At 50.8% G+C, this 14,638-nt stretch overlaps 2 protein-coding genes across 2 annotated transcripts in view; one reads left to right on the top strand and one right to left on the bottom strand.

The window, feature by feature from the left end:
• The window catches only part of PRSS16 (serine protease 16), a 93,011-nt gene that overhangs the window by 24,218 nt on the left and 54,155 nt on the right, over positions 1-14,638 (bottom strand). The gene's annotated exons all lie outside the window — the stretch shown is intronic.
• Positions 411-13,182, top strand: BCKDHA (branched chain keto acid dehydrogenase E1 subunit alpha). The gene is made up of 9 exons (XM_081962558.1): positions 411-527; positions 4,249-4,425; positions 5,137-5,223; positions 5,876-5,984; positions 7,761-7,922; positions 8,752-8,958; positions 9,737-9,878; positions 10,571-10,742; positions 11,630-13,182. The coding sequence occupies exons 1-9, from the start codon at positions 426-428 to the stop codon at positions 11,798-11,800; spliced, it is 1,329 nt and encodes a 442-aa protein (XP_081818684.1). The 5' UTR covers positions 411-425; the 3' UTR covers positions 11,801-13,182.

The raw sequence follows: 14,638 nt of genomic DNA, 5'->3' as shown, positions 1-14,638 counted from the left end.
TATATAATTTTGATATCTGGCTATCATCTATCCCTCCCTCCCTCCCTCCCTCCCTCCCTCTCCTTCTTATATCTGCCCCCCTCTCTCTCTTGCAGATTGGGGGGAGATTTGCACAGGGGCGAAGGGGGCCCAAACGTTGCAGGATTCCATCACCTAAAACGTAAACCTCCAATAAGCACCGACACCCACCCACCCACCCCCAGCCTCGAGTTCCCTTCTCCTCCAACCGGGCGCTCTCCAGGAGGCTGGCACATCGCCCCCACCGCCCACCCGCCCATCGCCAGCGAGGCTCCCGGGGAGGCTGAGAGGCGCCCCTGCCCTGCCCAAGGCGGAGGAGGAAGAGGAGGCGGGCGGGTGGCCGGGCGCTCCTCTGCGCTCCGCCCGTTCCCGGGCGCGGCTTGCTGGCTCTCCGCCTCTCCCGCAAGATGGCAGCGGCGGCGGCGGCGGTGGGTCGAGCCGGGGTGGGCTTCCTGCGTGGGCTTCGGCTGCCCGGCACGGCCGCGATCCGGGGGCTGAGCGCAGGAGGGGTGAGTCTGGGGAGGGGGCTTCCTGGGGGAGGAGGCTGGAGTTGCAAGGGGGTCTTGGGGGCTCCAAGAAGGGGGGAGATCATGGGGGTCTCCATTTGGGTCGTTGGTCGTTGTGCATGAACTACAACCAGTGAATTGGGTGAGAGTTATGGGGATAGGGTGGGGGGCTTCCCCAGATGGGAGGGAGGAACGTTGGGGAGGGGGCTTCCCTTAATCAGGCAAGTGGCATTATTGGGGGGCTCCCCAAACAGTTTGCAAAGTTGTTTTTACAGAGACCCCCTCCCCCAGAAGGGGGCTGGGGGTGGCCTGACATGATGAGAAACGACCATTTGGGGATCCGAGGAGTGATTAGAGAAGGCTGATATGACCCCTTGTCCCCTGCCTTCCGGAGCAGAGGGACTACAGTCCCCACACTCCCCAGCCAGCCCAGCCAAGGACATTGGGTATGGTTGTCCAGCGACCTTGTGGTCAAGAGGGGGCTGGACTCTCCACAAGATGAGACCCCCCCTTTCACTTTTCTGAAAACATCTGGCAAGATGGGCCCCCTCCCATCTTTTAAAACAAACTGGGGACTTGGAAGACGTGTGGACTTCAACTCCCAGAATTCCCCAGCCGGCCACTGGGGAATTCTGGGAATTGAAGTCCACACGTCCTTTAAGTCCCCATGTTTCGGCAGCTCTGTTTTAAAGAGAGGGAAAGGAGTATGTGGGGTGGAGAACCAAGGACATTTACACCTCTGTGTATAATGTGTTGCACGTATGTGCAAATAATGTGTTGCATGTATGTGCAAAGGTATCCCCCCCCCAACAACAACCTTGCAATGGCTGCTGTCCAGTGTCCCTTGTTGAGGTGGATGGATAATACTGCAGAAATCAAACAAATATGTCCATAAATAAGAGAGATTGGGCCATCCGCCATCAATCTGGCCGAGAACGCCTGCAAAACTAGATTTCCCAGTTCCCCAGCCCCTTCTCCAAGACTTAACTTGTTGTTTCTTAACTTATGGACTTCAACTTCCAGAATCCCCTAGTTAGATTATTGAAAAACATTGGCTTAACTAGTCGGGGATGCAATCTCAAAGATAAATAAATGATCTCACAATTCTTGGTGATTGAGAAGGAGGCTTGTTTGAAATCAGATGTATTTAGCTGTGTGTGTCCGTGCACTTTTGCCCTCGAGGTCTGTTGAATTACAAGGCTTGTTGTTCTACTAGACCCATTTATTTCATTTTATTTCGTTGTATCCACCCGAATTAACATTTATAAATAAACTCAAGGCAGTGAGCAGCCTTAATGTTTCTTCCTCCTGCTATTTTCCCCACAACAACTCTGTGAGGTTGGTCTGAGAGAGAAGGATTGGACCCAAATCACTAGACTAGAATTCACCAACTCCTGGTGATTGGCCCAAAGTAACCCATCTAGCTTTCATGCCTAATGCGGAACTAGAAGTCCCAGTCTCCCGCATTCTACTCCGGTGCCTTAACTACTAGAGTCTAGTAACTAGACCAAACTGGCTCTCAAGTAATCATGATATCACCATGGCATTTACAGTCATCCAGACTGGAATTCACTGGTGATTGGCCCAAAGTCACCCAGCTGCCTTTCATGCCTAAGGTGGATCTAGAACTCTTTGTCTCCTAGTGATTGGCCCAAAGTCACCCAGCTGCCTTTCATGCCTAAGGTGGATCTAGAACTCTTTGTCTCCTGGTGATTGGCCCAAAGTCACCCAGCTGCCTTTCTTGCCTAAGGTGGATCTAGAACTCTTTGTCTCCTGGTGATTGGCCCAAAGTCACCCAGCTGCCTTTCATGCCTAAAGCGGGACTAGAACTCTCCATCTCCTGGTCGCTAGGCTCTTCCTAGACCACATCTCCTGGTCACTAGACCACATCTTAATGGGATGCTACTCTGGTGCATTTGATGCAGCAGGAAAACTCCAAAATCCATTGTTTTTTTTTTGCATTGAATATTTGAATGAACTACTCTTCTGTTTGTGAGAAACTTGCAATGGTGGGCAGCCTTCCGGGGGGCAGGGGGGGTGAGACCCACTGAATTCAGTGGGATTTGCATCTGAGAAAGCACTGCCAAAGCGTCTGGGCTGAAGCCCACCCCTCCAATTCAAAAATGCAAAAATAAGAATAAGAATAACGCCAAAAACAATGAACTCTGGAATTAAGAGAAGCCTTGGGCAGAAAATGCCCGCTTTGCTTTTAAAGAATGTTCTTTGCACAAAGGCATTTTTAACTGAGGGCAGGGGGGGGTGTCACCCGCCGATGGGCCAGCCTTCGGTTCCTTGGCAGAAAGGAGGAGGGCAGAGGGTGCCCTTGTGAGCGCCTCCTACGATTGGTCCGTTTCAAGGGGCGTGTTGGGGGCAGGTCAGGCTCCCTCCACCCCACTCCCTGGCGTTCCCCGGGCAACAGCGATTGGCATCGTGCTTATTTACTCAGGGCAATCCAGCTTTTCCCTGGTGGGAACGGAGGGGCGTTTTTATGCCCACAAAAAGTGTTTTGGTTTCTGAATTCAAGATTCTTCTCCTGCCAGTGAACTTTTCATCTGGAACAGCTGGCAGAGTTTTCAGTTCAACAACCTGCCTTGCCAGAGAATATGGAGCAGATGGAAACCACAGCAGGCCTCTTCATGTGGAAGGCCTAGTGGTTAAAGTTTTTTTTGGGGGGGGGGATTGTGAGGTTGTCACTCATTCTCAGCTGAATCTTCTAGTTTATAGGGTTGTGGAATCATTCTCATAGAATCTATGAGATTCTATGAATCTATGACATAGATGCTGTCTTTCCAGTAAAAAGGATCAATTTCTTTCTTTCTTTTCTCTTTCTCCCTCCCTCATTCCTTTCTTTCCTTCCTTCCTTCCTCCTTTTTCTTTCTTTTTTCTTTCTCTTTTCTCTTTCTATCCTTCTTTTGCCTTTTTCTCCTTCCCTCCCTCCTTCCTTCCCTTCCTTCTTCCTTTTCTTTATTTTTCTTTCTTTCTCTCTTTTTCTCTTTCTATCATTTCCTTCTTTTTTTCTCCTTCCCTCCCTCCTTCCCTTCCTGCTTCCTTTTCTTTCCTTTTCTGTCTTTTTCTTTATTTTTTCTCTCTTTTTTTCTATCGTTTCCTTCTTTTCTCTTTTTCTCCTTCCCTCCCTCCTTCCTTGCCTTCTTCTTTTTTTTCTTTTTCTTTCTTTTTTCTCTCTTTTTTTCTTTCTATCCTTCCCTTCTTTTCTCCTTTCCTCCCTCTCTTCTTTTTCTTTCTTCCTTCCTTCCTTCCTTCCCTTTCTCTTGCCTGTCTGCTTTCTCTTCCTCCCTTCCTTTCTTCCCATTTTGCTTTTTTCCTTCCTTCCTTTTCTCCCTTTTCTATCTTATCTCCTATCAAATCCTGATTGATCTTTAAAAAAAAAATCCAAGCATAGACCGACCTGGTTAAGGTTTGGATGGGGTACTGTGCCACTGCCAGCTGTTCAAAGAATCTCTACTGAACTGGTTAGAATTAAAAAATAAAATAAAAGCTAGCTTCTTTCATTCTGTCACAGCCCAAAGATGCGTCTTTCAGCCGTGACACCTTGAAAGTGCATGGTACTTGCAACTCCCTGAATTTCCCCCCAGCCACAAAGCGAGCTGTCATAAGGTTGGGGACTCCCTATAAATCTGATTGGTGGGTCGCCCTCCCAAGCTAATTATGGGGCAGCTCTGCTCACCCCTTCATGCCCACTTATTTCTCCTCTTTCCCCCACCAGGGAGGCCTTCGACAACAGGAATTCACCTCCCTGGAGGAGAAGCCCCAGTTCCCGGGCGCCTCGGCTGTGTTTATCGACAAGCTGGAATTCATCCAACCCAACGTCATTTCAGGGATCCCCATCTACCGGGTCATGGACCGACAGGGACAGATTGTCAACCCCAGTGAGGACCCCCAGGTGAGATCTAGGCCGGGGGGGGGGGGGTCTCCACCCTGAGCAACTTTAAGACTGTTCTGACCGAGGCTTCCCGAGAGCCTGAATCCAACTCCTTGTCCCGACAAAAACCTCTTTTATTAATTGACTGTGAATTCTGCTCCTTCGCCTCCAGCAAAGTCTTTCAAGGGAGGATTTACAGTCACAGACCTTATCTGGCTTGGAGAGCTGCCAGGCCGAGATCTGCAAAACTTGGCAAGGAGCCTCGGAGAGTCACGAAACCATTAAACGTACTAATTGTCCCCTGCAAACTCCACTCCCCTTTCGCTCCTCTTTTATTCCCTATGGGAGGGGACATTCATTGTCCACCTGTGGCCTTCCTCCCAAGTCGACTCCTGTTCTTTAGCTGTTCCCTTCGTCTGGCACCTCTGCGCATTCGCACACTGGGAACAGGCTCCAGTTGCTCTTCTGCCCCACTGATGTCTGACTCCGAAGGCAGTTGATAACTGTCGGATGGCCCTGGCCCCCTCTCTGCCTCCGATGCAGAGCCCTCATCAGAGCCTTCCCCAGACTCCAGGACTGGCCCGTGTTCCTCCCCAGCCTCCTCACTGTCCGAATCTGCTGCCAGCTCTGCTGTGCAGGCCACAACAAAGACTTGTGGACTTCAACTCCCAGAACCCCACAAAACATGCCCCAAAGCCCGGCTTTCACTTTCCGTCTCTCCTCCCTCTGCAGATTTCCCAGGAGGAAGTGCTGAAGTTCTACAAGAGCATGACTCTGCTCAACACCATGGACCGCATCCTCTACGAGTCCCAGAGACAGGTGGGAGGATAACCGGGAGGGAGGGAGGGAGGGAGGGAGGGAGGGAGGGAGGGTCAGGGCAGGGGAATCTCATGGCAACACCGTTGGGTGACCGTTTGTACCCTGGTCCAAGACAAGGGTTTGGCTGTTTGCCTAGAAAGCCTTACCTGGCATGGGGCCTGGCTGGCAGAATATCAACCGATGGCAAGCTGTGCTCCTTACTAGCAAGGATGATGTTACCTGGTTTGGTAATGAAAGGTCTGCAAAAAATAAACAAGCTCAGAGAGCACCAAGGACCCAACAGTCCTTCTCCTCCTCCTCTTCCTCCTCTTCCTCCTTTTCCCTCCACAAACCCCATTCCTTTCTAGCACTGATGATGTTGCCTAGTTTGGTAATGAAACGTCTGCAAGAAAATAAGCTCAGAGTGCACCAAGGACCCCATAGTCCTCTTCCTCCTCTTCCTCCTCTTCCTCCTCCTCCTCTCCACAAACCCCACTCCCTTCTAGCACTGATAATGTTACCTAGTTTGGTAATGAAACGTCTGCAAGAAAACAGCCAAGGTCCCTTCATGTCAACCCTGAGCTACCCACATTTCCCCTTATTAGCATCTTTCAGGCTTCGGATGGGAAACCCTGGGCAGCATTCACACTCCCGCCCCCCTTTTTATTCCCAGGGGCGAATTTCCTTTTATATGACCAACTACGGAGAAGAAGGCACCCACGTGGGCAGCGTCGCAGCTCTGGACGATGCTGACTTGGTCTTCGGACAATATCGAGAAGCAGGTGACCTTTTGCAAGGCTTCTTCACCCTTAGCTAAGCAGCCACCAGGGGGCAGCATTTTACAGCAGAGGACTAGAATCTTGGTTTACGAGCTTCCTGTGGTTTTATTCCGAGTCCTGTGTGGGAGAAGATTTCTAACTTTTCTTTATTCTACCTGGTTGGTTTGTATCCCACTTTTATTATTTTGACAAATAAGGCAGCGAACGTATTCAACATACCTTCTTCCTCCAATGCCCCCCCCCCCCAACAACAACCCTGTGGGATGGGTTGGGTTGAGAGAGAATGACTGGACCACCAGCTGTCATTCATGCCTAAGGTGGGGCTAGAACTCACCCTCTCTCGGTGATTGGCCCAAAGTCACCCAGCTGGCTTTCATGTCTAAGGCGGAACTAGAACTCATCCTCTCCTGGTGATTGGTCAAAAATCACCCAGTCAGCTTTCATGCCTAAGGTGGGACTAGAACTCCCTGTCTCCTGGTGATTGGCCCAAAGTCAGCTAGCCGGGTTTCATGCCTAAGGCGGGGCTAGAACTCACTGTCTCCTATTGATTGGCCCAAAGTCACCCAACTAGTTTGCATGCCTAAGGTAGAACTAGAACTCACCATCTCCTGGTGATTGGCCCAAAGTCACCCAGTCAGCTTTCATGCGCAAGGTGGGACTAGAACTCACCGTCTCCTGTTGATTGGCTCAAAGTGACCCAGCTGGCTTTCATGCCTACAGCAGGACTAGAACTCACGTCTGCTCATTTGTAACCTGTTCCTTCACCACTAGATCAAACTCTCCAACATTGACCTTCCTTCCCCCTTGCGTTGTTAGTATCTTGAGCCTAGGGATACGCAGTGCTTGGATCCGAAGCCTAGAAGCTGTTCTGGAGTGCATGTTGTACCAGCTGGCACCTCTTTAAAGCAGCCGCCTTTGGCATGATAGCCTCTTGAACCCAGGATCAGGTTTGTTTGAGTGAGTCAATGTCAGAGGGCTTCATACCAGGAACGCACAGAGATCAAAGACGGCCTGGCCTCCTATTGGCATCTCCTGATCCCAGACCCCCATTTTCTGGAATCCAGCAGCCTCATGTAGGGGGAAAACGTCCCCTCTTTAAGGAAGCGCCAAGGGCACGAGTTGGTGGATTGCAGGCAGTTGAAAAGGAAGAGGCGTTAACTGGGCAGCTAGTCAATCAGATGCTTTGGACAAGAGAAGGTAGAGAAGGTTTCTTTGGTGTCTAAGAAGAGGAATTGCAGTAAGTGTGGAGTATGTATGCTACTCAGAGCCAGTAGCAACTGGGAGGGGGGGAGGGGGAGAAAAGGAAAAAGAGAGAGAGAGAGAGAGAGAGAAAGAGAAAGAAAGAAAGAAAGAAAGAATGAAGAAAAAGAAAAAGGAAGGAAAGAAAGAGGAGAGATGGAGAAATGGAGGCGAGGGGAAGGGGGAAAGGAAGGAAAAAGTGAGAAAGAAAGAAAAAGAAAGATAGGAAGAAAAAAAGTAGAGAGGAAGAGAGAGGAAGGTCGGGGAAAAAGGGAATAGGGAGGGAAGAAGAAAGAAAGAAATCTCAGCTTATCACTATTATTTTGTGATTGTGTCTCATATATTTCTTTTTTTCCTTTTATTACACGCCCCACACACACACGCACAAAAGTTGAGCACAACATCTGGTGCCACAATGCCAATGCCAACCTAGTGCCAGATGCCATCTGAAGCCACTAATCTGCTCTGTCGCTCTGTCTCTCTCTGTCTGTCTGTCTGTCTCGTTCTCTCTCTCTCTCTCTCTGTCTCTCTGTCTCCCAGGTGTCCTGATGCACAGGGGGTATCCTCTGGACCTGTTTATGGCCCAATGCTACGGCAATACCAGCGACCCCGGAAAAGGTCGTCAGATGCCCGTGCATTATGGCTGCAAAGATTTGAACTTCGTCACCATCTCCTCCCCGCTGGCCACCCAGATCCCACAAGGTGAGGCACCGTCAGAGGCCAGCTTCTTCTCGACATCCCAGCCCCCCACTCAGGGGTCTCCAACCTTGGCAACTTTTAAGACTTGTGGACTTCAACTCCCAGAGTTCCTCAGCCAGCAAAGCTCTGGGAATTGAAGTCCACAAGTCTTAAAGTTGCTTCCCAAAAGCCTGAAGCTAAGCTCCTCGTCCCAATAAAACCCCTTTTATTTAGTTTCAAGTGCATTCCTCTCCAGCAAAGTCCCGGCCAACAGTCTTTCAAGAGATTTCACAACTGCCGACCTTGATCAGGCTTGGAGAACTGCCAGGCCGACATCCTCCAAACGCCATGCTGTAGCAGCAATTACTTGGCAAGAAGTCAGGAACGGATCTTCACCTGAATGAATGGAACTCATTGTCTCCTTCAAACTCCCCTCCCCTTACGCTCCTCTTTATTCTCTATGGGAGGGGCCATTTACCGTCCACCTGTGGCTTTACTCCCAAGTCGACCCCTGTTCTTTAGCTCTTCCCTTTATCTGGCAACTCTACATGCGCACACTGGGAACAGGCTCCAGCTGTTCCTCTGCCTCACTGATGTCTGACTCCGAAGGCAGCTGATAACTGGCAAACGGCTCTGGCCCCCTCTCTGCCTCCGACACAGAGCCCTCCTCAGAGCCTTCCCCAGACTCCAGGACTGGCCCATATTCCTCCCCAACCTCCCCACTGTTCGAATCTGTTGCCAGCTTTGCTGGTGGGCCACAACACCCCCAAACAAAGGCAGCCTTTTATATTTGAAGGGGGGGGAACCCTCCCCAAGAATTAACATCCTGGCATTTCTCTCCTTCCCTTGCTAGCGGTGGGGGCCGCCTACTCCTTCAAGCGGGCGAACACAAACCGTGTGGTCATCTGTTACTTCGGCGAAGGGACGTCCAGCGAGGGGGACGCCCACGCAGGCTTCAATTTTGCTGCCACCCTCGAGTGCCCGGTTATATTTTTCTGCCGGAACAACGGCTACGCCATCTCCACTCCCACATCCGAACAATACCGGGGCGACGGAATCGGTGAGACTCCCTGGTCGGGGAAGGGAAGACAGGCCGTCCTCAACATACGACTGCCGTTGAGCCCGAAATTTAGGTCGTTAAGCGAGATGTTGGCACCACTGAAAAAAGTGACTTGGGACTGGTCCTCGCCCTTACGACCATTGAACGCAGCACGCCCCATTGTCATGTGATCGAAATTTAGGGGCTTGGCAAATCGACATGTATTTACGACGGTGGTAGCATCCCACATGGGATCCTGGGATCAGCGTTCCCTGTCTTCCGACTAGCAGAGTGGTTGGGGACGCCAAATTGGCTTAATGACTGCACGAGTCACTGCCGTTGTTAAGTGAATTGGCTCAGCGACCGTTAAAATTAGGCACCGCTGACCTAATAATGGTCTTGCTTAGCGACGGAAACACTTGGTCCTAATTCCAGTCGTAAATTGAGGACTTCCTCTCTCTGTGTTTTAAGCTGTCTCTGTTAATCCTAAGGAAGTTAGAAGTAGTCCTCCCCATGGTCGTGGGGACACTGCAGTGGTCGTAAGTGTGAAAAATGGTCCTAACTCCCTTTTCTTTCAATCCCGTTGTAACTTGAAATGGCCACTAAACAAACGGTCGTAAGTTAAGAACTGTCTGTTGTCTTGTTTAGCCTAGCTGAATCATGACTCCGGAAGCCTTCCTGAATGTAGATTTTAAACTTAACTTTTAAATGTAAACTTTAGATTAAAAAAAAAGAATTAGCAAAAGAGGCCTGGAAAGACAAAATCCCAGGATGGTGATAGCTCTTCTTGAACCCGCAGCCGCACGGGGTCCCGGTTACGGCATCCAATCCATCCGAGTGGATGGCAACGACATCTTTGCCGTGTATAACGCCACCAAGGAGGCCCGGCGCAGAGCCGTCGCTGAGAACCAGCCGTTCCTCATTGAGGCCATGACCTACAGGTAGGTAGCAGAGGTGATATTCAGCAGGTGCTGACCGGTTCTGGAGAGCCGGTAGCGGAAATTTCGAGTGGTTCGGAGAACCAGCAAATACCACCTCTGGCTGGCCTCGCCCCCTTCTATTCTCTGCCTCCCGAGTCCCAGCTGATCGGGAGGGAATGGGGATTTTGCAGTATCCCTCCCCCTGCCACGCCCACCAAGCCAGGCCCACGGAACTAGTACCGTGTTTCCCAAAAATAAGACAGGGTCTTATTTTCTCCCCCCCCCCAAAATAAGCGCTTGGTGGGCGTGGCAGAGCGAGGGATACTGCAAAATCCCCATTCCCTCCTGATCAGCTGGGACTCGGGAGGCAGAGAATAGAAGGGGGCGAGGCCAGCCAGAGGCGGGAGGTCTTACTATATTTGAGGTGCAGGAGATGACGAGCGTGGTCACCTCTGCTGCTGCGCTGCAATATTTACAGGGAGGGCTTATTTTCAGGGGAAGGCTTATTTTAGTGCATGTACTTAAAAGCCCGATTGGGCTTATTATCCAGGGAGGTCTTATTTTCAGGGAAACAGGATAGTAAAAAATTTTTTGAATCCCACCACTGGTGGGAGGTTTGGAGGTGAAAGGTGGAAGGGAGGTCAGACCAGGGGGCTGGAAGGGAGGGGTCCGGCCGAGATCTACTTTGTCCCCCCACCGCCTTGTTCTCCCAGGATCGGGCACCACAGCACAAGTGACGACAGCTCCGCCTACCGCTCGGTGGACGAGGTCAACTATTGGGACAAGCAGGACCACCCCATCTCACGACTGCGTCACTACATGGCCAACCGGAACTGGTGGGACGAGGAGCAGGAGAAAAGCTGGCGGAAGAAATCGCGCAAGCGGGTCAGTGGCTGGGGCCAAAAGACATCCCGACCCCGGTGGTGGGTTCCGGATCCCGTTCTAATTGTTACGGTGTTCCGGGCAGGCTCCGTTATTCCCGTAGCGGGGCGTACCGCCTGCGATCCACCACTGCTCCACGCCTCAGTGTGGGGAGGGCCAAGGGCGGGCGATTAATTTCCCCAAAGTCTCAGAGAGAATGTCTACGGCAGGGGGCTCAAACTCAATTTCATTGAGGGCGCCAAAGAAGGAGGGGTCAAGCTATTCTCCAAAGCCCCTGAGGGTAGGACAAGAAGCAATGGGTGGAAACTAATCAAGGAGAGAAGCAACTTAGAACTGAAGAGGAATTTCCTGACAGTTAGAACAATTAACCAGTGGAACAGCCTGCCACCAGAAGTTGTGAATGTTCCAACAGTGGAAGTCTTTAAGAAGAGATTTGTCTGAAAAGACATAGGGTCTCCTGCTTGAGCAGGGGGTCCGACTAGAAGACCTCCAAGGTCCCTTCCCACTCTCTCATTATTCTGTGAAATAAACCCGGGTGACAGTCTAGCAAATGGTGACACCCTCCTGTCCCTCTTTGGCTGAAGGAGAAGGAATAGCAACGGGTGGGAGCCCTTTGAGTGACAGCTCTGCCTGAGCAGGGAATTGGACTACAACGGGGGTCTCCATCATTGGCAACTTTAAGGCTGGCGGACTTCAACTCCCAGAATTCCCCAGCCAGCTTTTCCCCATCCAACTTTGAGCCTGGCGGACTTCAGCTTGGATGTCTGAGGGATTCTGGGAGTTGAAGTCTGCCAGGCTTAAAGTTGCCCCGGACTAAAAGACCTCCAAGGTCCCTTCCAACTCCGTTATTCGGCTTCACTGTCGCGTTCTCCTTACCCCTCTTTCTCCAGGTGATGGAGGCCCTCGAGGAGGCCGAGCGGAAGCTGAAGCCCAAACCTCAGCTCCTCTTCTCGGACGTCTACAGCGAGATGCCCTGGCACATCGCCAAACAGCAGACTTCCTTGGAGCGCCATCTGAAGAAATACGGGGAACACTACCCTCTGGCTCAGTTCGAGAAATGAATCTTGGCCTAGCGGGGGACGCCTTCCTCACATCCCACTTCCCCCCCAACCCCTAGGGCTGCCCCCCCCTTCCTCCAGGGTGCCAGATGGGCCCGTTGGCATCTCCAGCACCCATCCCCGGTCGCCACCCCCCCTCCCAAAATCTCTCTTCTTTCAGCGTGAGGATGCTCGTCTGGCTTTCCATCCATCCTTCGTTTTCGCTTTCAGCCCGAAGAATCTCTGCATCCCGCCGATATTTTCTTACAAAAGGACTGCTTTGTTTTCTGTCGTTCGACTGCCTTTCATTTTTCTTTTTTTCCTTTTAAAGGCCAGCCCAAAAGAAGAGAGAGAGACACCCCCCCCCCCATCCGCCACTCGGGCTTGGTGGGGCAAGAGACCGAAGTGGGGACTGGGGACCCCCACAGTTCAAAGGAGGTTTAATGCACTGCTAGGTGCATTTCTGTACCTCCCCAGGGTGAGGTGGACTCTCTCCGGCTATCACTGCTTCATGCTAACGCTGTCATGAGATTCATTTAGAACTGGGGGGGGGGGGGGGTTGTTCCTTTCGGCCTGCTTTGATCTTCGAAGACTTTGATTGAATAGTCTCAAAACGATTATTTTTTTGCACAAAAAGGTGGTAAAAGCTGCAGAGATTTTCCTTAAATGCATAGAAACATCTCCCAGCTTGCTGGTGATGGACTGGAGTTGCCTTAAACTTCCTTCAACTTAGACTCTGGGTTTTGACAGGTTCACCCCTTCCTCGCTGCCCAGCCCAAATTCAGCTCGGGTCACCTTAGCGTCCCCCTGTCAAAAGGGTTAAATTTGTCCGATTGCTCTCCGGAGGGGAATGAATATCTTTAGGAAAATCCATAGAAGGGGAGGTGGGGGTGCAAAGGCTTGAAGTGAGGTTCCCCCACCTCCTCTCATGTTCCACCCTGAAAAGAGACATGATAAATTTATTTCTTTGCCGGGGCACGGAGATCGGCCTCCAACGAAGCGCCAGCTAATTTATCAAAACGCTTCCCGAGAAAACGGTTGCCAAGGATTCGTGTTTGTGGATTTTCTTTGGGAGGGAAATGACTTTGAACAAGGGGATGAGAGGGGGGAGGCTGGCAAATTATGCACAGGGGGGGGGGGGCTTTAGAAACGAATAGATTTGGGGTTGTGAGAACGAGACGCAGGGATCTGCATTTGAGCGTCTCCTTGTGGATGCTCGGTGCATTTATTTATTTTCCCAGCACCTTCCTAAAATGGAATTCACCGTTCTCTTCCTCTTACGCCAACGCTGTTACGACTGAAAATAACGGTGATTGTAGGTTAAAAGGAATAAGGGGTGGGTGCCAGCCTCTCTCGTACCCCACATATCGGGCAAGTTGGAAAATCAATAAATGTTTTTTTTTGTTTTTTGGGGCAAACGGCGCCCGTGTGTGTGTGAATACCTGTGGAGGGAAACCATCTGCCCTGCGACGTGTCAGAATGGTCTTCCCAGCACGGTGTGTGTAGGTGTAGTTTTCTTGGCTGCCTCCTTGGGGAAAAAAAATCAGAGTTTTTATTGGAGATGCTCTGCAGGAAATACAGGTAGTCCTCGACGTTCATTTAGTGAAGTCACACGAGACAAGTGTTTTTCACACTTCGGACCGTTCGTTGCAGCATCGCCGTGATCAGAATTCAGACGCTTGGCCACTGACTCAGATTTATGATGGTTGCAGCGTCCCGGGGTCCCCGTGAGCTCCTTTTGCGACCTTCCGACAAGCCAAGTCAACGGGAGAGCTAAATTCACTTAACAACCGGGTTACTAACTTAACCCTTGCCTTGGTTCACTTAACAACGGTGGCAAGGAAAGTCGTAAAAGAAGGGGAAACTCACTTGGATGTGTCACTTGGCCATGGAAATGTTCAATGGTGGTCATAAATTGAGGACCACCTGTCGTCTGCTCCTTTGAAGGATCCCAGCCCAACGTTTCCAAAAAAATCCGCAGTCACAAATCAACAGTCGACATTCTCCAACACTGACAGTACTCAAGTCACATTTTTATTACAGCCGGAGGTTGTGACAGGGTGGGCAGGAGAGGTTGGGGGAATCCCATTTGCCCCCTCCCCATTTTGTCAAGTCAAAAGTAACTGAGCCCTCTTTAAACCATCAGCAATTGCAAAAACCCTTAGACCTTTATACTGCTTCACACAGGAAGGAAGGAAAAGGAAAGGAAGGAGGGAAGGATGGGAGAGGAGGAAGGAAGGAGGGAAGGGAGAGATGGGAAGATGGAAGGAAAGAAGGAAGGATGGGAGAGGAGGAAGGATGGATGGAAGGAACGAGGGAAGGAAGAGATGGGAAGATGGAAGGAAAGAAGGAAGGATGGGAGAGGAGGAAGGAAGGATGGATGGAAGGGAGAGAAGGAAAGATGTTTAGAAGGCAAGGAAGGAGGGAAGGGAGAGATGGGAAGGGGAAAGAAGTAAAGATGGAAGGGAAGAAAGGATGGATAGAAGAAAGGAAAGGATGGGAGAGGAGGAAGGATGGATAGAAGGGAGGGAAGGAGAAGAGGAGGAGGCTCTAAGCAGTTTACAAAGTCATTTAAAAGGATTTCTTAGAGGAATACATTCAGTCCCCTCTCTCCCCCTCTTAGTGTCTGCGTCATAGCAAAGGAAATGGTTCGCCGTTTGCAAGTCCTCAGTCCTGTAATCTGTAAACGAGAGATGGCTTTTGGGGGGTCTTATCTCGAATACTTCCAGGGGCTTGGAATATAAGGCCTGGACAAGTGGAAGTGTCTGCTGATGGACCTGTCAAAGCAAGTACATTTCTCTGCTGCTTTTGAGAGGGGCCGAAGTTTTCCAACCAATGTACAGATTCTTCTTTCACAGCTCA

Source organism: Natrix helvetica (genome assembly GCF_964273705.1).
Source record: "Natrix helvetica genome assembly, chromosome: 9".
NCBI classification, from domain to species: domain Eukaryota; kingdom Metazoa; phylum Chordata; class Lepidosauria; order Squamata; family Natricidae; genus Natrix; species Natrix helvetica.
This window is presented reverse-complemented; position numbering and strand designations above follow the sequence as displayed.

Excerpts from the sequence above, each read along its gene's own strand:
- BCKDHA (XM_081962558.1), top strand. The coding sequence starts at position 426 with ATGGCAGCGGCGGCGGCGGCGGTGGGTCGAGCCGGGGTGGGCTTCCTG. Across the intron at positions 528-4,248 it reads GGGGGCTGAGCGCAGGAGGG|GGAGGCCTTCGACAACAGGA; the intron begins GTGAGTCTGGGG and ends TTCCCCCACCAG. Across the intron at positions 10,743-11,629 it reads GGAAGAAATCGCGCAAGCGG|GTGATGGAGGCCCTCGAGGA; the intron begins GTCAGTGGCTGG and ends CTCTTTCTCCAG.